This window comes from Pipra filicauda, unplaced genomic scaffold (assembly GCF_003945595.2).
Source record: "Pipra filicauda isolate LSUMZ 115617 unplaced genomic scaffold, ASM394559v2 scaffold80_size11013439_pilon, whole genome shotgun sequence".
Lineage (NCBI taxonomy): Eukaryota > Metazoa > Chordata > Aves > Passeriformes > Pipridae > Pipra > Pipra filicauda.
In genome coordinates, this window is record NW_024104987.1 from 6,125,838 (window position 1) to 6,149,114 (window position 23,277).

Genomic DNA, 23,277 nt, shown 5'->3' on the forward strand with positions numbered 1-23,277 from the left:
AAACAGAACAGGGCTAAGAGAGCGCAGCTGCCCCAGGCAGCAGGGCACAGGGCACTGTCATGGAGTGTAACAGTACGGCATAAAGTACAGAATGATGCACTAGATTCAAAAAATTAGCAAAACTTCCTAGGAATTTTACATTAATGTATCAATAAGCTGTTACAAAAAGCTTTGGGCACGAAGAGTTGTTGCACTACAACCCTTCCCTGAGAAACTAAGACATGCTTCTGGAGGCAGTCTGCTAGTGAGCAGTTTTGATCTGTTGGTGCTTGTTCCTACTCTAAAAGTGTTTACAGTAGAAATAATATGAAAATACTTGTTTGAGCAAGCTTATCTGCCAACTGTTGTGGTAGAGAGAGTGCAGCACACTTGGAAATGAAATGTGAACAAGGAAATGTAACCAAGAGGCTTAGGAGCCAAAGTCCTCTTTTAAACAGTAGTGCTGGGAAAGTTATTGAAAGATAATTAGTTATCTGAGGATGAAGCTCAGCATAAAGTGCTCGGAGCCAATTGCTTGTGCTGTCCTGTAAAAGCTTTCCAGCAGTGACGCAACTGCAGACATTCCTTTTCATTCCCGCTCCTCATTTGAAAAAAAAACAAAAAAACAAAAAAACAAAAAACCAAAAAAAACCCCAAAAACCTCCCTTGAGCTAAATCAGTATAAAAGAAAGGGGCAATTTCAGGCGGCAATTCCAGAGTCACCATAGATGCTCAAATCCCTACGGATTCATGCTTTGTCTGCCTACACAGCACAGAGAGGGAAGCAGCACGCTGTGCCTTGGGGAAACCCAGCGCTTGTAACAGCACTTACACACTTTCACCATCAGAGCAGACCATGGCAGCAATTTCCAAACTTTTGTGCTTACAAACCCATTGCCTGCTGCAATCAGCCTTTCCCAAGTGCTGACGGCTCCAAATACTGACAGAAGCCACTGCAATGCTCCGAGGTTGGTGACCACCCTCGGCTGCTACGAACCCATCCTTCTTTAGCAGTAACAAAGCGCTGAACAGGGAGCACTTTGCCACTCATCGGAGTGACTCTGAAGAGCAAAATACACGCTAAAACAGGACTCTCAGAAGAAGGGAACAGCCAGGTTCACCGCTGTGAGGTGGACTATGCTGGGAGAGCTGCACCCCCCGTGGGATGGTCTGTGCGGTCCCCCGGGGTCTTGGCTCTGCTCTGGAGATGCTCAATCGCGAACAGAACGCACCGGCCCTTCCGCTGCTCCCGCCCGAGCCGGGAGCGGGCGGAGGCACCGCCGGCGCTGGGACGGCCCCCGGGAGCCAAGGCGACCGAGGGCAGGGTCCGCTCAGCCCCTCGGGAGCCGCAGGACCGAGCTCCCCGTGCCCGCTCCGACCCGGCACGGGGCAACCCCCGGGGGGAGCGGAGCCGAGCGGGACACGGCGCTGCCCTCCCGCCCCGGGGCTGGACCCGCTGCGCGCAAAAACCGCCCCAGCGGGGCAGGCAGGGCACGGCAGGGCAGGGCAAGGAGAAGCTTACCCAGAAGCGGGACCCGCAGAAAGCCTCCATGTCCGCGGCAGGGGCGCGGAGCCTGCTCCCGGCGCACGCCGGGCTCCGGGCGGGGGTAGGAGCCGGTGCCGGCCCCGCTGGGCGGGCCGGGGGCGGGCAGTGGCGGGGCCGGCGCGCCCCGTCCCACCCGCCCCGCCGCGCCCCTCGGGCCGGGAGGAGCCCGGTGGGCGGGCCGGGATCTCCCCGGGGCGGGGGCGGACCCGCAGCCCTTCCTCTGCTCCCGGACCCGCGCGCCGTGGGTGACCTCCCTGTGAAAGGAGCTGCTCCCGGTTCAGTGTGAGCTGCTGGGACAGCCGCACCCCTGCTCACGGAGGGGGACTTTGGTGGTCCCCACATGTCAAGAAGATGCTGTGGATGCCCCGTCCATGGCAGTGTTCAAGGCCAGGTTGGATGGGGCTCTGAGGAACTCGGTCTAGTGAGTGACATCTCTGCCCATGGCAGGAGATCAGAACGAGATGATCTTTAAGACCCCTTCCAACCCAAACCAGTCTGTGATTCAAGCGAAGGGTGATCTGAGGGATGGTTACTCAGGGAGGCTGCACAGAGCTGGGCCATGCTCTGGGTTTGGGCTGACCACATCCATCCATCCAGATCGCTCAGGCTAACGTTAATATCATGGAGACATTTGATGCCCCCCATTCAGAAGGGTGTGGAGTGTGGTTCCCCAGCAGGACTTAAGTGAGCATTGCATTGCTTCTCCATCAGTCTGCAGCCTCTTCCTTCACGCTGCTTGCTTCTGCTGTAGCCATGTGTTTAAACCCATGGCACAGATCTGTTTCCATAAGCCTTCAGTCAATAAATTTTCACTTTTATATGTAACTAATAGGTTTTGTAGTGTAGCACCTTGGACACAATCTGGATTTCACCTCCCTGTGATGCAGAAACACTGTTTGCTTTCCTGTTCGTCAGGATTTCTACAGCATTATTGATCTTCCAGCACCTGCTGTTTGTCCACCCACTTGCTGCAGCATGTTCAATTAACATCATCTCACGCAAAGCACCCTGCTGCCATAAATCAGCTTCAGTATTTTAAGAGTTTGAGTTTCCTTCCTTGCTGAAAGGTGAGGAACCATCAGGTAGAAGGGTGTTGTCAAAAATGTTCATCAGAACGGAAGAAGAGAGATCACAGAATCATAAAACCATAGAATCATTTGGGCTAGAAGAGGCTTTAAAAATCATCTAGTTCCAACCTCCTGCCATAGGCAGGGATGCCACCCACTTGATGAGTTTGCTCAGGGCCCCATCCAACCCAGCTTTGAACACTTCCAGGGATGGGGCATCCACAACTTCTCTGGGTAACCTGCGCCAGTGCCTCAGAGAAGCACAATTACTGCTGTGTCCCAAAAATATGTCATCCCAAAAGAAAAAATATTCTGCTAACCTTTTATGAAGATGCTGGGCCTGTTTCCCACTCAGAGTACTACCAGAGGAATCCATACTACCAGTCTTCCCATGAACACTGCTGAGACATTTACTGTAGTCTGGCTAAAGCTACACCGTCCTCACTAGTGTGGGAAGATAAAATCTTGCCCAAGATAAGGTTCTCAGGTATTGCCTACAAGGTCTGAAATCTCAGATTGGTCCAGGCTAATCAACACAATCACATTGCAACCCTCTCAAGGAAATACCAGAGAAGCACTTGCCAACTGGGTGAACGAGATCTTTGGAGGAAATCATGGGTTGGCTTTGCAAGTCTTACAGTGAAACTTTTGTTCTGTGAAATTGCATCGCAATAAAAGTTTTAATAAAACTCAGAAATAGCTGAGAGTTATTCCTTTATGGCTCTTTAAATATGCTCTTCTGCAATGAACTGTGAGAGCAGCTGCTCCAAGAGAAATGCTGAGAATTTAATAGCTCTTGACACATGAACGTGCACCACTGTTCCTTGCACCGAGGAGCAGGATTTGGTGCAGTTTGAGAATGTGCCCAAAAACAAGACCAACTCTGACACTGTAAGATGTCCCAGGTACAGAGCTACCTCACAAACAGCTACTGTAAGCCATGTGTACAGGAGGGGAGAGGTTTATTTTATCAGTGTTCTGCACAGTTCCATTGATATGTGAATTAATCCCTGATTAAATTATTGACTTTGGTGGTTCTGTGGAACCTTATGGCTTTTACACCATATCCATAGAGGAAGGTCCTGTATTAGGGTATTTCCCTTGGTTTCACAAGACTCTAAAGAGGAGGGAGCCCTAAATAATTCTGCCTCTTGCTTCATATTGCTAATTAATGATGGGCAGCTTCTGCCTTCATTAGCAGCTCATGCCATTAAACAGGGATGGTAGTGATGAGTGGGTGTTAAGTGGGGTACCAGCTCCTCCTGCATGTCCCCCCCCAGCTTGAGGAGAGCCACCAGGCAGCCCTGTGTGGACCTCAGAGCAGACACTGCAACTTGCACTGGCTTTGCATTGTAATTACTGTCTTACAGGTGCTGTCTGGCAAAACAGACAAGCAGAGAGGGAAAAATCAAGGGCAGGAATTAAGGAAATATTAACGTCTCAGACAGACAAGATGGAGGGGGAAGCTTAAAAGCTCCTGGGAAGGGCCATGGTAAAGGATTCTGCTGAAACTGGTGCAAAGCAGAGCCTGAAGCACTATCTCAGGCAGCTCAGGATGGTTCTGCTTCCTTTTAATGATGGGAAGGGAGATGGAGGTACCTAGAACATATCATTACCCTTGTGATGTTACCCCAAACTCAGGCTGGCTCTGCAGGAAAATGAAATGGCACCTTTGGTGAAAATGTCAGGGAGGTTATGAACTCACCTCTCACCGGACATTTACTCTTTATTCCGGGGAGTGGCAAGATCTGATCTGGATTCATTCAGCAATAATGTATTTAAATCTTCTTTTTCATGCCAGCTGCACAGTAAGAGACTTTTCACCTGCTAACACACAGAGAGGTCAGGCCAGTGCAATCAGGAAGCACCTCAGGGGCACACCCAGGCCGTGCAACAGAGTCTGGCTATCAGCTGGAGCTATTGACTGGGGCAGGACAGGAGGTAACGTGAGGGAGAAGCTGTTTGGGTAAGCACGGTGCCAGGTAGGAGGCAGGATGCTTTTCATATCTCACCTCAGGCTGATTTGCAAAGCACTAACAGCAGGATGGAGTGTGGCCGACTCCCAGAGAGACCTGTACAAAGAAGCACATTCAGAGTTGAGGGTTTGGGGATGGCTTGAGCACATTCAGCTCTGGAAGTCAGTTTTATGGTTAGTTGACTATAAATATCACCTTCGTTCTCTGCTTGGAACAGCAGAGGCTCAGCTTCCTTTCCAAGACCCACAGAGGTGTCACATTTTACAGATGGTAAGAAAAAGAGGCTGCCAAAGAGGCTGCATTCACAGCAAGGCCCTACACATTTACTTCATAAAAAAGGGGCTGACACCTTGTTTTAACACACATAAGATGGGAACTTGTAACAAACTCTGCTTAGAGTCAACACTGCATGAGTAGCAGCAGACTTGGGGTTTCTCCTTCTCAAACAGTCAGTGCTGTTGCAAATATGTGCATCTCCCTTCTTGCAGGAAAGGATTTAATTTCCTAATTTCCGGAAAGTGCAATGAGCAGTTTAGAAGTCCCATGATGAAACAGATGAGGGAGTGGGCTGGGAATTCACAGCCTCAGTTTTTACTCACAGCTCTGCTTTTGGGCATATACCAGCTACGTGGCTTTGTAGGGAAGGAGCGGAAGGCAAGAGTCCCTGGGAGGAAGGACAGAGGCAGCAGTTCCCTGGGAAGCCAGCACAGGGAGGCTGGGACCACGCTGCATTTGGCCTGGAGCTGCACTGTAAGGTCATTCATACTGTGGGGCGAGGTGGGGTCCACTTAGTGTATCAGGTCTCTGCAAAAGAAGAAAATAGTGTTATGACTCCTCCAGGACACTGTGTAATACCAGCTTCCCCTGTTCCATGAGTGCTCCTACTGAGAGCAGTGAGCAGGAGAAGAATCTAAACATGCTGAGAACTGCCTAGATGACCCCAAAGTGATCCTGGAGCTGCTCCAGCCCTGAGCAGCCAAACTCTTAATGCACTGGGCGTCTCTCTCACCTGCTAGAAAATTCCACAAACACGCTCTCAGGTGCCTGCAGAAGTTGGCAGAGGCCATGGCAGGTGTAACACACCCCAGCTTGTGGGTGACTTGGCTGCAGAAGGAGCTCAGAGTGATGGACAAACAGCCTCAGCCAAGCAGCACATGGCACTTAGGCCTTCTGGAGCTAAGACTCAAACTATCCCAGTTCAGCCCCTGACACAATTGTCATGGCTTATCCTCTGCCCCTGCCAACCTGTCCACCCCACAAACCCCTCCTGCTTTTAATGGGCTGAAGCTGCTCAGGATTTCACCACAAAATGGGCTGAGTGGTTGAAGGAATCCAAACACCAGATGCTGCTTTATTTGAACAAACATGGACTTGTCACCCTTGGCCACTCTGAGCTGGTGGCATGTGGCAGAGCAGTTCTGTGCCTCCTTTGCAGGTGTCAGCACAGCATGTGCTGTCCACTTCAATGTATTTTTGTTGCAGAATGATGACAATATTAACTTCTTCCTGATTTCCCCCAAAACAGCTGGATTCTGCTTTCGGTTTCCATAAAATAACTGTTAGCACAGTAAGTAATTAAGTGGTTTAACCATCCTTTCCATTTCCCAGCTGGAGCTGCAGGGGTCTTTGGCTGCATTATTTAGAGTATTAAATAGATATGGAAAGATGATCTATTCAGGAGCTCTGAAAGCTTGCCAATTATAGCATCCAGGGACTCAAACAATAACAGAAAATGCCAGAGGATGCTGCAGGATTATAATAGTGTGTTGTAAACATATCTGAAGTACTGAATTCAACAAGTAAAAATCAACTTAAGGTCCAATCACCCTCAAACGTGAAAATGCCAGCGAGGCTTTCGCTGGTGACCACGCCAAAGCAAAAAGGAACAGCAGGTTTTGGGGACCTCGGGTGCAGCCTGAGCTCATGCTCACAAATCTCCCAGCTGAACCACTTCATGGCAATGCCATCTAGTGACAGGCACACAGTGAACACCCAACCTCTGCACCTCCCCACAAGCCGTGTAAGATGGCACAAGGCTGGCTCGATCCTCCTCCTCCTCCCACGCTGGGCCGAGCTCACAGACTGTGGATGTGTCAGAGCTGCTGTGATGGTACAGCCCGCGCGGGACGGGCAGGGACGGCACAGAGGGGCTGTGCTGTGCGTGTGTTTGAAAGGAGGCATTAGGATGTGCAGGGACAGAGACACCTCTCAGGTGCCTCCCAGACTGTCCCTGGATGGATCGTTGTCTCCCTGGGTTTTGCACAGGCACCAGTCCCAAAGCCAGGGAGCAGCACTGACAGTGGGTGTGAGGGGTGGGCTGGCTTTGAGCAGCTCCCACAGCACCGAGCACACGGTGGCTCTGCCACAGTGAGCCTGGATCTGGGAGAAATCCTTCCTCTTTCCTCCCTTAGAAGCAATTTCTATAAATTCAGTGGCTGAAAATCCCCACTGAAGTAGAAATTATTTAGCCAAGAAGGCCAAAGGCATCCTGGCTTGTACCAGCAACAGTGTGGCCAGAAGGATGAGGTCAGTGACTGCCTCCCTGTACTGAGCACTGATGAGGCAGCACCTCGAATCCTGGGTTCAGTTTTGTGCCCCTCACTACAAGAAACAGATCAAGGTGCTGGAGGGTGTCCAGAGGACAGCAGAGCTGGGGAAGGGTCTAGAGACAAGTCTGATGAGGAGGCACAGGGGGAGCTGGGGGGCTCAGCCTGGAGAAAAAGGAGGCTCGGGGGAACTTTGTCACTCTCTCCAACTACCTGAAAGGAGGTTGAAGCCAGGTGAGGGTTGGTCTCTTCTCCCCGGTAACAAGCAATAGGATGAGAGAAAATGGCCTCAAGTTGTGCCAAGGAGGTTTAAATTGGAGATTAGGTAAAACATCTTCACTGAAAGGGTCGTCAGGCATTGGAACAGGCTGCCCAGGGAAGCGGTGGAATTACAGAATCAGTTAGGTTGGAAAAGACCTCTGAGATCATTGAATCCAACCTACGACCCACCACCACCTCGTCAATAGACCAGGGCACTGAGTGCCATGTCCAGGCTTTCCTTGAACATCTCCAGGGACAGGGACTCCACCATCTCTCTGGGCAGCCCATTCTGTGGGCTTCACCCTTTCTGTGAAGAAATTCTTCCTAATGCTCAACCTAAACCTCCCCTGGTGCAGCTTATGTCCATGTCCTCTCGTCCTGTCACTGGTTGCCTGGGAGAAGAGGTGGAGTCACCATCCCTGCAAATATGTGAGAGACATGCAGATATGGCACTTGGGTACATGGTTCAGTGGTGGCTGTGGCAGTGCCATGGTGATGTTAGAGGGCTTTTCCAACCTAAACGACTCTGTCATCCTAAACACAGGCACTGCCCTCCCTGCCCCCCGCCAATCCTGCACTGTTTCTGCAGCATCGGGCAGGGAACACAGCGCACCGCGGGGTCCTGCTGACCCATCTCCCCGGTACCGGGGGGTCACAGTCCCCGGTAACGGGGGGCAGCCCTCCAGACCCCCTCGCCCCACGCCCACTAGGTGGAAGCAGAACGCCGCGCTCGGGGCGCTCCCGGCGCCGCCGCCGAGGCCGCGGGACACGGCTGCCCACGGACCCCCTCCACCCCCGGGATGTTGGTCACGGACCCTCCAAAGCTTCCCTGGTCTCAACCCTTTAATCTGCGGGATCCTCACTCCTGTCAGCTGGTCACAGTGGGTCCCTTACACGGTGCTGGTGGCCGTAAAGAGAGCCAGGCACATGCATTTAAATTGGTTTTTCCTACCTTTTTGGGGGGGGATTCTGGTATAGGTCATATCTAAGACATGTTGCTGTGTCACAGTTTGTACCTCTGGAACACCTGAAATACAGAAGGCACAAATAGGCCTTTTCTGTTTCCCATCTTACAGTGTTTAGCAGAGCTTTTCCAATGGGACACTGTTCTCCTAAAGCAGGACAGTCATCTAACTGTCTCAACTAAGCCAGAAACAAATTAAAGTGCTGCTTCCCTAGACACAGGTACCATTATACAGAAAACAGCCTGGTTCTATGCAGCATCCCAATTACTTACGAAACAGAGTAACTGAGTGCCACGCCTGAGTTTGGGAAGTTGAAAATGCATCCACAAGCAGCCAGCCCGGGTTGGAGCCTTCAAAAAACCACATCAAAACTCAGCAGGAGAGCTTCACACAGGAACATTCACAAAACAGAGCAGGAAAAAAAGCCCTCTCCCAAAATTCTCTGAAATTCACTGTTGGAAATGATTTGCTGTGAGGCCTATGAGGAACTGAGCTCACCTGTGAGCAGAGAGGTGTGAAGTGCTGGAGCCTGTGAGCTGCTCTGCTTCCTTGGCTCAGCCTGGCTTATCTTAATACCCTGGGGATCCTCCAGCCTCAGAGGGGTGGGAAGGCATTTCAGTGGTTCCAGCCTGGTGGGGTTGGCCCTGCAGCCTGGACAACACAGATGCTCACAGAGCTCACCTGGAGTCCTGCTCTGCGGGGATTTGCACGGGATTTTGCACAGATCCTCATTTGCTCTCTGTTTAAGGACTAATATCCTTCCTGCTCCTTTCTTCTGAGAGATGACTTTATCAAAGCACCCTCTAGACAACATAATTGCACTGGGTATCAATTTAGGGTCCCTCATGTTGCAGAGCAATTGGGTCATTCCAGCCATAGAGGAGCAGGGCTGCAGAGTGCCCAGTGCCTGGTTCCCCTCTCCAGTGGCTGCTTTCCAGGGGAGAGGAGATTTCATGTTAGGAGCTACATAATTCATTCCCTAAAGACCCCTGAAGAGCCTTTTAACAAGGGCATGTAGTGACAGCTCAAGGGAGAATGGTTTTGAACAGAAGGAGGGCAGATTTAGGTTAGGTAGCAGGGAGAAATTTCTCTGTGTGAGGGTGGTGAGGCCTTGGCACAGGTTGCACAGAGAAGTTGTGGATGTCCCATCCAGCCTGCCCTGGATGGGGCTCTGAGCAACCTGATCTAGTGAAAGGTATCCCTGCCCACAGCAAGGGGTTGGAATGAGATGGTCTTTAAGGTCCCTCCCAACCCAAACCATTCTGTGATTCCATGAAAAGCAGCACCTGGGCTCTGAGCCCCTGCTGCCCTTCAGCCCCCAGGGCAGAGCCATCCCCACCAACTCCTGCTTTACAAGGAGTTAAATGACTGCAGGAGTCACGGGGGAGAGGCTGCTGGACTTTAGGCTGGAAATCCCAAAGTTGTGAATGCTTGGAAAAGCCCAGCATCTTCCTCTTCACAGCAACACGTTTTCATGGACAGATCAAATCTGCCCCTTCTCCTGCCTTTCTCCCCCCTGGCTGCAGCTCTCCCCGTTGCAGTCCCGACATCCCTAAGCATCTTCCTGAGCTGTTCCCTTCCAGTGCAGTGCAACCCACAGGAGCACAACCCATGGTCTCCCAGGTCCCACAGCACACCCTGGGCGATGCACTGCGGGGCCAGATTCACTCTCAGTGTCAGACTGAATTGCTTCACAAAAACCCAACGTTTCACAATCTTCCTTTCAACCTCCCGGCCGCTGCCGCTACCCGATACCTACCCCAACTGTTCTCAATTAAAACATGACCAAAGACTTGACCACTCGGAATGATGCAGATTATCATCGGCAGCAACAAAAAAAAAAAAAAAAAAAAAGGGAAAATGCACGGTTGTTTTTCTTTTCAAAAGCTTTTAATAGGACACATTTGTTTTTGTCATTTGTAAAGATTTACACTCATTTTTTGTCTTTTTTTTTCTTCTTCTTTTTTTTTTTTTTAAAAAGGAACATTTTAACCCAATTTTCCCCCATGAATACCACCTTTTGTTGCCCTGACCAAAAGACCTTGTTTTGGCCTATATACCTGATACAGTATAACAATATATTAACTATTAAATACAAAGTTCTATCATATATACTAGGTTGTTACGGACATTGCAATGGTACTGTGCCTACTCTAGTTACCTCGTGTAATAGTGTACATGGGTTATTATAGCCAAAGGGGCAGAAAAGGGGAGACTGGGGCATAGCCTAATTTACAATGGTAACACTTTTGTTTTCTTTTTATTTTTGTTGTTTTTTTTTTTTCCTCCTTGAACACACCTGGTGCTGAGTGCAATCCACAGAAGTCAAAAACAGTGTTTTCTTTGCCCTCCTCCAAAATATCTACAGTACAAACAGCCTGTAACCAAGTTATGAAAAATCAGTTCTATGCACGAGGGGCTGCAAGAATGGAATTTACGTTTTCCCAGACATGTCTGCCATCTCTTTTTCCCCGTGTGTCAGACTGGCAATAGCAAAATATTCTCCTCCTACCTGTATACAGTAAATCCACAGTAGTAAAGTGCTGGTGTGCTTGAATGAGCTGGATAGCCATGCGACTACTTCACCATCGATAGGGGCTGGGTTTTGGGGGTGGGTGTTTTGTGTGGGTACAGTTCTCAAACAGTAATAGCACTGCAATATCGTAGAACTTGAGCTTAGCTGCTTACTTCTGAACACGACCTGGATGCAGGCTCTAAAACTAGGCTCTACATGTCGTAATACAGTAGGTCTGGCTCCAGGTTATGAAAAGAAACTTGTAGATAAGAGCTGCTTCTGTTGCCAAGATGCTACGCAGACTTTTAACAATTTCTCTATAGATTTCTACAAAAATATAAAAAATTCTATCAACATAACCATTCTACAGAATTCCTGTGGATTTTGTACATTTTGTTTAAAAAAGTCAAATTCTATAAAACCCCCCCAAAGGTATTTAAAATTATTTTAAGATTATTGCACACGCTGCAGTACATTTGTATTTGTCTTTCAAAAGGGCATCTAGAAAAAACTTATCTGGTTTAGAAAACAATCTATTTTACATGGATTTCTTTTCCTGAATGCATCACCATAGAGTATCTTTTATTGGCTAGTCTTTACTGAATATTCACATATGGTGTAAACTTCCTGTTACTTCCACAAACCTTGTCAGTGGGCAAAACCCCAAGTATTGAAAATAGAAGAGCCTTTAGGCTTTCTACATTTGGAGTTGAGCATTTGGATTAACATCACATCACTGTTTTGTGCCATAATTTCACGCTAAAATGTTCAGTGGATTTTTTGTAAGGAAGGATCTGTAGAGTAGTATCATTCCAACTATATGAACACAATCCTAATCAGGAAGGAACCAGGGTTGGCAATTTCAGTGGCCTAGCTGGTTTCCCAAATTATTTAGCACATGTGAAAGGAAAAGCTACGGCTCATTATGAGCGTAAACCTGAAAAGGGATTAGGAATATTTCTCAGGCTTAATACACTGTAATTTTATTATTTCCTTAAATATGATCTGGGGGAAGAACTGATGAAAGGTTTGTTTGAAATCATTGCTTCAGACGGGCTTAACTCTGAATTTGGGCTGGCATATCAAAGAGAGCAGCCCCTGTAAGGGCCCGTGTTGAAGAGGGGAAAAATGTCCCAGCCAAGAATTAATCTAACTGCAGCAAATAGTACAGAATGTTAATCCTTCCACTTCAAATACACTGATTGCCTGACTTCCTGCTGAAAACCCTTACATTTCTCCAAGACATGTAAATCAATAGGGATTGTTTACAGAGTAAACGTCCTCAAGTGAAAATAAAGGGGGCTTAGGACCTCACATAGGCTGTTGGGTAGAAACAGCATCTTCTCCTTGTGTGTACACTTGAAGCTCATGCAGATACACGTGGTGGAGACAGTTTAATCTCTGAATGGATAAAAGGCTGTACATCAACATGTTGTAGTGATTTGAAAAGATCAGTAGTTCTCAAAGAAAGTTACAAACTCCCGACTGACAGAATTAGCACAAATCCTCCTCTTGCCTGTGCTGGTTCAGAGACACGATCCAGCAAAGCCTTATCCATGGGTGCAGTTTCAAACCTGTTACTATTGGCACACTTCAAAGCGTGCCTACAGTCTAATTTAGCCTACATCTTAATGTGATTTCATGGAAGTTGAGTGGAGTTAATGTCTGGTTTGCATCACTCATGTGAGGAGGGGGAGGTGTCGAACGGGGCCAACCTCTCGTGGGTTTCAGGCTGTGCTCTCCAGTTTTACAGAGTGGTTTTTGCAGAGGGTATTAGCACAGGAGTAAACAGGTAATAACTGAGATGATTGACAAGGACATGTTATAAAGTAAGGACATGAATTCTGGTTTTATCTACTCTGTATCATGATGTTGCTGCTTAAGGCTTTTGATAGTTCGGAAATAAAATTACAGTCAGGGTCATGTAAATTAACTCTAGCAGGGATAGCAGAATACCTGGCTATTTTACTGAAAATCAGCAGCCCTTTCAGTACCTGCAGACTTTCTTCTAGGTAATCTTCATAAAAACTTGCAGTAGGCCTTGACTCTATAGAACATAAGCACACGATTTTAATTTTAAAGAATTACTTAAATACGGTCAACCTCGAGGCATTTTAGGCAAGAGCTCAACTTTAAACATGTGCTTAAGCCCGCTGCTATGCCATGTCTGCACCGAGTACACCCACTGCAAGTCCTAAACTTGGCCTCACTCCTTTCCACCCAGTGCAGAGAGGAGGAGCTCCACTGCAAACAGAGGTGTAAAACTCAGCAAAATAAACAGTCCGTCTTGGAGACACTGGAAAAACATCCTGGAAGTGACCACAGGCTTTTGTTGCCTGTTTCCTAGGCACGTATGAAAATGAACCATTGACATGATTTTGTGAGTTGCCAGTGGATGATCCATAACATCCTCTCATAATTCAGTATCATGTACTGTTAAATGGTTCTGCCTTCACCATCCTCAGACACCTATCAGCATGTTGTACCTTCCTGGGTCTGAGCACTTGCTTTCACTCTGAATGTCAATTTTATGCAAGATTGGAATATTTCGTTAAAAAATTGCCACTGCATTTCTATACTACCCAAACAATCTTTTTTTCCCAGAATATCATTGAAGTCCAAGGGGAAAAATAAATTACATTAAATAATCCTTTTTTACTGCTGACTGTGGGATACATTTCCTCTGTAATGCACTAATTGGCTACATTTTGTGCTTTGCAAAACAAAATGAAACCCAAATAAAACAAAACAAAAAAAAAAGAGAAGGGATTAAATATATATATTTTTTAGGTTAAAATATTCATAAAAACCAACTTTATCTCAGAAATATTCTGAGATACATAAAATAGAAGAAAATTAAATGTCTTTAGTCACAAAATGTACTACATCCCGCAATACTAGATTCAATTAATTTAATAAAATATAATATACATATAGATTCTGCACATTGTATTGCTTTTACCTAAGCAGAACATATGCTTAAGTAAGCGTGATATAGGTTAACCCCTCTTTTAACCAGCTGGTTCTTTAATCTTTCTTTGGAAATTTTTTACCCAGTGCCATTTTGGAGTACAGAGTTTTTTAATTTTTTTTTCTTTTTTCTATTACATGAAAGGAAGAAAACATTTGGCACCAACAGAAAAGTAACTCAGGGGTCCATTTCCGTTTGATCAAAGGAAAAGCTAGGAAGTGTCAACAAGTCTTTCTTTGGGGTAGGAGATGTTGACATACTGTCTGGAAGCAGCGAATCCCCTATATCCATCGAATCCTTGGACTCACAGGATGGAGCACGCCGCCTCAAGCAAACGTCTCCACTGGCAGGTGAGATGCTGTGAGGTCCTCTAGGTACCAAACTCTGCCCATCGGGTGGATCTATGGATATACAGGGAGGGCTCAGTTTTTTCTTCTGCCGCGTTCCTTGCAAGCCTTCCATTTCACTGACCACCTGACTTATGAAGCCAGAGGAGCTGGACGTGGAATGGTGCTGAGGGCTGTTTTCCATGGAACAAATTTCTATTGAATGTCTCCTTTGATCATCTAACCAAGAGGGCGGTTTTTTTAGAAGACCTTGGGTGTCTACACTGTGGTATTTCTTCAGGTCCTTCAGTGTCACGCTGCCAGTATTGCCTACGTTCCTCTTAGGAGTGAGAGGCTGACCCTCTGAACAGGCACTCGAGGCTGTACAAGTTTCTGAAGTGAAAGGCTCTGAGGAGCTGTTTATTTCAGATACTTCTTGGTCCATTGAATCTCCAGGGGTCTCCTGATACGAGTCTGCACAAGCACAGGATGCTGGTGCCTGCTTTGAAATATTATACTGATTGTGGGAATGCTGCTGCGTGTGAACGCTCACCCGACTCCATGCAGCCAACTCATTCGCTTCTGAGGGCGTCAGAGCCACTGGTGACTCCTCCTTGGGCACAGCAGGGACATTTGGGTCAGAGAGTTCACTCACCTCAGTGTGGAGATTCTCCTTGCTATCCAGAGAGTCGTTCCTTATAGCCATCTGTGTCGGAGCGCAGAGGGATTGGGGAGGAGAGGAGTTGCCAGATGAGAGAGACAGACCAAACAAAGGTTAGTACAGGCATGACACAGCATTTACAGGGCACTCAGCTCTGCTGAGATACCTCAGCACAGACCCACTGACTCCTACAAAGACCCGTGTTGTGGGTTCTACCAACTCCCATCTTCAGAGATCTGCGGGTTTGTCCCTGTGTAAGTGACAGCAGAATCTGGCCCTTCACTCTTTGAAAACGGTTGACCTTGAGCTTTCTCCTCTATGGATGGAGGGCTGCAAAACCAGAATGCCCCCACCCAAACTCACACATGTTCTTGTTATGAAAGGGGTGAAGTTCTACAGCAAAGCCCTTGATAATTTTAGCAGCCCAGATGCGAGGAGGAGAGGGAAGATGTGCAAGTGAGCCTGTGTGTATTCTCTTCTCTAGCTCAGGTGATGCTGCGGAACAGGATCCCCAGAGCCAGCACACCAGAGCAACCACACCCTGTGCCAGCATCAGGGTGACAGCCTGTCCCTGGCTTTGGTCCCTGCTGGAGCCACGACTCTGCACCATCTTATGGCAGGAGCAGGAAAAGCTGGAGTCCAAAGCTGGACTAATAATAATCTGCAAATATTTCAACTTATTCTGATGTTTAAGTTCAGGCTTCCTAAGGCACATTTTGCCTTGGCTGTCTGGAGCCATTCGCAGAATCAGTGCCTGCTGGCAGACAGAACCTTGGGCATGTTTTGAAGGCTTTGTCTTTTCACTGCACTGCGTTCCTTGTCAAAAGGTTTTATAAATCAGCCACATTAACTGGCCCTTAAAGGCAGAGTCTCGGTTTGAGAAGACTCTTAAATGATCTTAAAGATTAAAAACTTCACACAGAAATCTGGAGGAAATGCATACAGCTGGTCTCAGTTCTTTAGAAAAACTGTAAGTAGATGAAATTCCTCATACTAAGGAATACTTTTGTGACAAATCACCCCGAAATGATCATAGAATTTATATAAAAATTGTCCCGCAAGGATCGTTTGAGCCAAATGATCTCTATTCAGCAAAGCTCTTGTCAGCTGCAGTGTGCTCATGTGTGCACAGAAACACCAGAGTCTATTGCTGCATCTGCACACCCCCTTTGTCAACGGGGAGAGCTGAGAGAATATTTAATATGGCAAACAGTTTTGTCCAATGTTGGTGAATCCTCTCTAGTTAAAATTTCACAGTAAAATACTGGCAACTAATCAGTCAAGAGTGAGGTTATTCTGGTCTCCTCAGCACCAGTAGCTTTAGTGAGTGTTTGGGAGAAGAAATCACGTTCATATCCTGAGAACAGACACAGACCACACAAAAGTTGAATACAGAAGCAAAAAGTAATTATTATCATTACTTTTGCTTGCACACCAACCTGTGTTGCACACCACGACAGTATTAGCCACCACCAGCTCTTTCTTTGCCTATGATACAGGCATCTGTGGTTGTTGTTAGCAGTAACTGTTTGTACAAATGTTTTACTGGTTTGTTTGAAAATAAAAGGACCCTCTGCCATCCCAGTGGGGTGTACACCTGTAGTAGCCACAGCTTGGCGTGGGCTACACCTTGGATACACAGTCCTGGAACTACAAAATCAATATAGGTTTAACTTCAGGTAGAATTCCTCTGGAGAAAAGCTTTAGTGCAATGCACTGCCAAGGAGCATAATCCTCAGCAGGAATGTTCTCTCAAAGCATCCGATCCACTCATCTTCATCTGCGAGTGCATCGCTAATTGTCAAACACTCCGGAGTCTAAACTGGACGTTACTGTGGGGACTGTGCTCGCTCTCCAGCACTCTGGAGGGAAAGGGAGGTTAAACACACAGGTTTTAATGCTCAGGGAAAGTGCACGGACCAGGTATGTGGTGGACAAGATTTATCTATTACAGATTTAGGAGACGAGAGGGCACGAGGGGGGAAGGTAAAGAAAGAAAAGAAAGAAAAGAAAACAAATCAGAATTGCATGCAGTATATGTAACAATAAGGAAAAATGGGTACTGCAAACTAAAATGCTTTGCCAGTTTGGGCTATTTGATGTGCTGGTGAGAAATTAGTGGTGGCAATAAAAAGGAGCCAAGCAGAGAGCAACTGAGCAAGCAGAAGAGCTGGGGCTGTAAAGGGAATTTTGCCTCTTTAAGGACTAAATTTCCCAGTGGCTGGCCATCTAGATTGCAATTAACAGTAAAAGCAATATCACCAGGAACAGCCTTACTGCTCCCATTAACCACACTGGTTGCTCCTTGCTGCTCAGGAGCAACCCAAGGCAAGTCCTCATGGCTCTGCCCGTGGATGGCATCTGCTCACTGTCCCAAAGCTTTCTGCTCTCTGAACTGTCACTCCAAGACCATGCTCATGTCACTGCATGAGCAGGGAGAGGGGGGAAGACAATAAATTAACTTAAACATATGAAAAGCTTTAGAAAAAGAAGCCGTCAAAGATATGAACAAAATTAAACTGGAGAAGATGGCCAACATGGTAATTTATTCTGGCTAGATCAGTTCAAAAGGATGGGTCTGTTATTCATTAGAAAGCAAGAGAGAGTGGTTATGAACTGGAATCATGACATCAATTAGTATCCCCATTAGTGGTGATTGGGGTAGCTGGCCAGCCCTGTGCAAATGAATACATGCAAGGAATTTCTTATGTCAATTTAGTATTACAGACTAATGTAATTGTTAACCTTGGTACTTCACATTCATTTTTAGAGCTTAATGAATCAACTGTCTAATTTGTCAATGTTGATTAAAAGATGAAAGAAATGGGACTATTTTCATGCAGGAAAGAAATTGCTTTTGAAAAAATAGAACCGATCCACTTTGTGTATGTAAAATCAGGCATGAAACTACTGAAGAAAGCAGAGTTTTTGAATCAGATGTGCTTCTGGTCCTGGTCCAGCTGCACAATCAATGAAATATGCTTAAAAATGTGAGAGTGAAGCACAAGTTTAAGTATTTTACTAAAAAAAGATAAATTTAAACGTATGCTTCCAATCAACCAGACTGGAATCTTTGATTAGATCTCTTAGATCTTTGATTGAATCAGGATTTAAATCAATTCCAGGCAAAAACCAGAGATAAAACCAGTTGCAAAATAAAATGTGTTCTGTTTTGCATATACTCAAACTTTTCAAAAGCTCACAGTGGATGGAAAAATATTTTAATTTTCAATTCTCACTGTAAAGCCAGTATGCTTTCCATGATGGTTTTGCCTATGAGATAACCAGCTTCCATTAAACACTTCTCCCTTCTGAGAAACCAGAGGAGTGAGAGGGAGGGTGGCCTGGGATGGAGCCTGCAGTCCCTGTGTCCTTTCAAGCACCGAAAAAATCACAGCAGTTAAGAATTAGTTCCTCAACCCCAACGAGCCCCTGGGGAGCATTTGGCTGCATTTATGAAGAGGATTGAAAAAAATAAAGTGCTAACAATGTGGAGAACATTTAGGCATGTTGCCAAAGGAGATGATACTCATCACGCACATTCTTTGGAGACTCCTGGACGGCTTTCAGATCAAAATCCATCAACCTTTTTGTTATTTCTGTAGGAGAATTACAGTTCTCCCGAGGTTTCTCTGTGAATCCCTCCCTCAATTTAAAGCACGGCTAACAGGGAAATGCACCAAATACGAAACCTCAGCAGGTTCATGATCAAGAGTCTGCTTACCTGCCTGCGGAGCAGCCTTTCAGCAGAAGGAGAGTGCACCTGCTGGGAAACCTGGGGCTTGCTCTCCCCCACCAAATGGTCATGAGCTCTTATGTGGTGAAAATGGTCTTTTGGAATCTGCAGGAGGGAGCTCGTGTCCGCCGGCTGCGACTGCACCGATGCCTTTGAACCTTGCGAGGGGGAGAAGAGACAGAAATGGGACATGTTCATCTGGGGGTTGTGTCTCAGCCTCAGTGACCTCCCTGAGAAAACTGCTCTGTTGCACCTTGGATCAGAGAGGCACAGCAAAACCACTGAATTCAGCAGCTGGCTCTCCACGACTGGGAAAAAACTCCTGCCTATCAATAAATTACTCCAGAATTGTCTATTATTTCATTTTTCTTGGCATTTCCCCCCGATACAACTGGGACTAGCTCCTGTTAAGAACAGAAGATTAGGAACTAGAAGTTCATCTGAACTGGCAATTCCTACATCCCTGCTTTAGGGCCAACAACTTTGCAGGCAGCTTCACCTCTGAGCACCGCAAGTATCTGACTTTGAAAGGCTGTAGGAGGTGTCTCTGTGCCTGACCCTACACAGAGACCAACTGCTGGGATTGCCAAACCAGCAGGCACACTGGAAACAAAGTGAAAGGGAACGGCACCTGGCAGCTTTCAAGGCTGGTTTTACAAAGCCTCCCAGGAGAAGGAAACACATACTCTCCAGCCTCTTCTTGACCCTTTGTGGTTGCTGGCTACTTCTTCTAAAAGGTTTGAAACTCTGCGTGCTCCCCCCACACACAGGCTCAACATTTTTCAAAACAATTCATTTAACCTGGACTGCATCCCAGAGAATCTCATTTGTCCTGGAATCTTTCCCAGAACAACAGCCCCATTACGAAGGAGTATTCAAACAAATACCTCCTGCAAGTGCCAGTGTTTCTGACAACAAAACCTTCTCAGCTTGAAATATTATGGCTTAGTTGTGGTGATTTATTAGAGGCGCCTGGCACCTTCTGCTATCTTCACAGCACTTTATAATATTACAAACTGTAAACAGGTGGGGGTGACTTTCCCCACCCTGAAAAGAAGTGACATTGTAGGCAGAACAGGACGATGATGCATACGTCAAAATTTGGGCACCTTATCCACCTCCCAGCACTTTGGCCCGCTTAAGACAATTGGAATTTCACCAGAAGGAGAAAAACACAGAAGGTTTAATTGCTTAATGTGGTTATAAGACATCAGCTTTACCTTTCCAAAATCCTGCATCTCAGTGGAACAGTTTTTCCTGTGGATTTACAAGGGTGCAATGCCTGCCCTGCCCAGCCAGGGCTGTCAGATGGGGCCAGTTTTCCAAGCTGGAACTGGGAAGTGAAATCTTGAAAAAGAAGGGACTTGGAAATTACCCACTTTCTGTTTGAGTTGATGTTGTTCTTGTTCAAGACAGGACAAATACCTCCCAATTAAGGGTCAAAAATGAAGCACTGGAAACTCCCTCTGTAGCAAACAGGATTCTTTTGTATGGTCAGGAATTTCTTGACTGTTACAGAGAACCATAAATTCTGGCTCAGCTGAAGGTAACGGGAGATTTGCTATTGATTTCAGTGGGATTTGACCAGGATTTCAGATGCACCGTTTGCATTATGTGCAAACAGGTGCTTCAAAGCACAGCTCTTGACCTTGAAAACTGTGTATTGTGGCAGAGATTTCTCACAACTCCAGATTCATCTTCCTCCCTTCTGCCCACTTTTTTTTTTTTTTTTGCTGCCGTTCAACAGTCGCTATTCATCCAAATTCTTATTACTATGCAAATTTCAACATCTTATTTCTAATCTGTTCAAATCTCCTACCATTCTGAACAGTGCTGAAATTACGTTCTGCTTAGAGGCTTTCAAATGACAATGCTTGTAAAAACTTCTCTGTCTTCTTATCTGTGACAAATGTCTAAAATGATGGCATGTACAGACGAATTAAAGGTGGTTCCATTCCCTTACCAGCTGCAGGTAATCCCTGGCAGACAGAGTAAATGGGAGCACAGTGATAAGCTCTGGGAGGCAGCTGCAAGTACAGGTACAGAGGTGCAGGAAGAGAGAGCCCTCTGTACCTGCAACATGCTGTACCTAAGAATATCTCTGAATTTAGCTCTAAGATGTATATCCCAGCCATGCACACTGGGAAGAACAATTCTGCACTCTCTCATTTTTCCATTCATCTCACTTCCAGATCTCTCCAATTTAGCACATTTATGTTCATTTTACAGGCATTTGGAGGCACCATTTTTCCATCTTTCACAGATGTTCCTAGATAGAGCTTCCAAGACCTGCCAGAACAGGTACTGCTGCAAAAAAAAAAAACAGACTGGAAGAAATATTTTTCTGCTGGGATTTCTGTTCTGGGGCCATAGATTGCTCAGGTGGGGCAGATGGAGCCCAGGCTGCAGGGACTGTAACCTTAGGGAACCAGGAAGGGGGACAACCAGCATTGAGCTGGGCCACTGTCACATTGCCAGAAAGTTCTGAGGAAAAGAAGTTATCTTTAATATAGCTTGGGCTCTGTAAATTGTAAGTTGTGGAGGGTCTTTTCAAAGCCAGGAAGGACACCAGGTCTGGACACCAACACCTCCCTGGAAACCAATGGCAACTTGCTACCTCCTACTGAAGAGCTTGGAAAATCCCAACTCTTGCTATATTGGAAAATCCTGCTCTGGCCCCAGCTGACAGATGTGTACCTGACTGGGACTTGTGATGTGCTGGCTTCCTCTCGCCCAGGGAGGCAGGGCAGGGGCTGGAATAGGGCGGCTGGAACATGTAGCTGTCGTTTGGCAGGGAGTGGGTGCGTCCCACCGAAGGCTTTCTCACGCTCAGCAAGTCCTTGCTGGGAGACAGGGTCAGTGTGTCGTCTCTGGAGCGGAGGTCAGCCTGAGGGGAAGAAAAACAGTGAGGAAGGAGGACAGGACGGGGTGGGAAAGAGGAGAAGTGCCCAGAAACGCTAGCGACAGCCACTGCAATCAGTATGGCACGATGGGCATGCACGTCGTCGGGATGCACAGGTTGCACGAATGGATCTACCAGGGCTATCCCCCTCCTTGGGAGTTGTCATTAAACTGTCACACAATGAACCACAGAAACAGAGGAAGCAAGACTGTAGGGATAAACCATGACTATTTCAGGGATATGCAAAGAAGGCATCATGCCTCAAGGCCAGCAACGGTCACATGCTTGGCATAACTTTGATCCTCTGCTCCCTAGGTGCCCTCATCAGCAAGGCAGACTTTTGCAAAGGTGAGTAGTTTCCTCTTCTAACAATAAAAGAAAGGAAAACAAACAAATAAAACCCAAATACAAAAACTAGTTTACAAAAAATATTCTCTATTCTGGCTCCCAGCACAATTTTATTGGTTTTTCTTCTCACAAAATGAATAACTAACCCCATTTTATTGAAAGGGATATCTAAAACTACTGCTTCAGGGTGAAAGTCATTCTCTAATTAGAAGGGATCTAATGCAAGTGAGGGTTATTGTATATATGTTGACTGTGGAGTTTTTATAGCCAAAGTGTCTCTTGGAATGGGCAGCCCCAGAGGCAATATTGAATGGATTCAGGTCTCATTTCATAAGAAAATATCTCCATCCCAGAAATGTTCTTGAGTGTTATTGTGTTGGACAATATTAGCAAAAACGGAAGCAGAGTCATCTTCCCCATGTACTTCTAATGAAAGAATTATTTTATCTTTAAAAGGTCTCACTTGAAAAACACAGGAATAAGGTTGTCCCACTGTAGGCTGATACAGTATTTTGCTGATCATTTCTGAAAAACTTTAAATCGTATTTTCTGAAAAACTTTAAATCGTATTTTCTGAAAAATTTTCCCTTCACTCAGTGCATTACAGGTTTTCTGAAATCAACACTGAGATTTTTTTCGTCCCAATTTTATCCTTCAGTCACAAAAGGAAAATTTCACTATGGCATTTCGTTTGCACAAGAAACATGATGAGATTAAAAGGAATTTACAAAAAAGGAAAAAGAATGAGGAAAAAAAGAAGAAAAGGCAAAAAAAAAAAAAAAAAAAGGAAGACCACAGTTGTAAATTTAATGAAGGAAACGGATCTGCACTGTCATGCAGCATTTGTTTCAGTCCTTGGGAACCTGCTGATTTGGATATAGCTTGGATACAGCCTAGACAAGAGAGACTGCAGCCTCCTGATACAGCTCAAGGAAGGAGAGCAAAACCTGTTCTGGTAAAGCTGAGACTTTGGGTTTGGGAACCTCTCTGTCCCTCCCTGCCTTCCCGCTGAACAGTTTATGTTATTGAGCTGTCACTGCTTAGCTTAAAGCAGAAAAGATGGCCTGAAACCTGAGATCTCAAACTCAAACCCGTTTGGATCCAAACACGAGAACGTGTATTCGAGATCCCATCCAAACCCAACCCTTAATGAACCCTTGGGTTCATTGACAGGATCCAATACCACACTGGGCTCGTTTCCACTTTCGGATCATCTCGGGGGAAATCTCATGATTGAACTTCACGAAAAGTGTTTTAGAATGGCTGCAAAACGGTCTTCCCAGTCCAGCTCACAGAGCTGCGGGAGCACATGACTTTTTGGTTCATTGGTAGTTTTGAAAAACATGTTGTTTTGGCTTGACTGAAAATCAAATCCAATTTTTCCTTGAACCAAAAAAAAAAAAAAAAAAAAAAAAAAAAAAAAAAAAAAAAAAAAAAAAAAAAAAAATCTCAATCCAAATCTATTTTGAGTCAAACAA

The 23,277-nt window shown here is 46.1% G+C and overlaps 2 protein-coding genes across 18 annotated transcripts in view; both read right to left on the minus strand.

The window, feature by feature from the left end:
* The window catches only part of ABCC3 (ATP binding cassette subfamily C member 3), a 47,427-nt gene extending 45,867 nt beyond the window's left edge, over nucleotides 1-1,560 (minus strand). Inside the window, exon 1 of the mRNA XM_027749779.2 lies at nucleotides 1,502-1,560. Coding sequence (XP_027605580.1) covers nucleotides 1,502-1,531 — 30 coding nt within the window. The 5' untranslated portion in view covers nucleotides 1,532-1,560. The remainder of the gene's footprint in view (nucleotides 1-1,501) is intronic.
* A 9,080-nt stretch (nucleotides 1,561-10,640) lies between these two features.
* The window catches only part of CACNA1G (calcium voltage-gated channel subunit alpha1 G), a 146,269-nt gene continuing 133,632 nt past the window's right edge, over nucleotides 10,641-23,277 (minus strand). For 15 of the 17 annotated variants that reach the window (XM_027749603.2, XM_027749598.2, XM_027749600.2 and 12 more), the window contains 3 exons: nucleotides 21,247-21,436; nucleotides 18,538-18,707; nucleotides 10,641-14,858 (listed from right to left, as the gene is read on the minus strand). In XM_027749603.2, coding sequence (XP_027605404.1) covers nucleotides 14,004-14,858; nucleotides 18,538-18,707; nucleotides 21,247-21,436 — 1,215 coding nt within the window. In that variant the 3' untranslated portion in view covers nucleotides 10,641-14,003. The remainder of the gene's footprint in view (nucleotides 14,859-18,537; nucleotides 18,708-21,246; nucleotides 21,437-23,277) is intronic. The other 2 variants (XM_027749602.2, XM_027749601.2) reach the window with 2 other exon arrangements.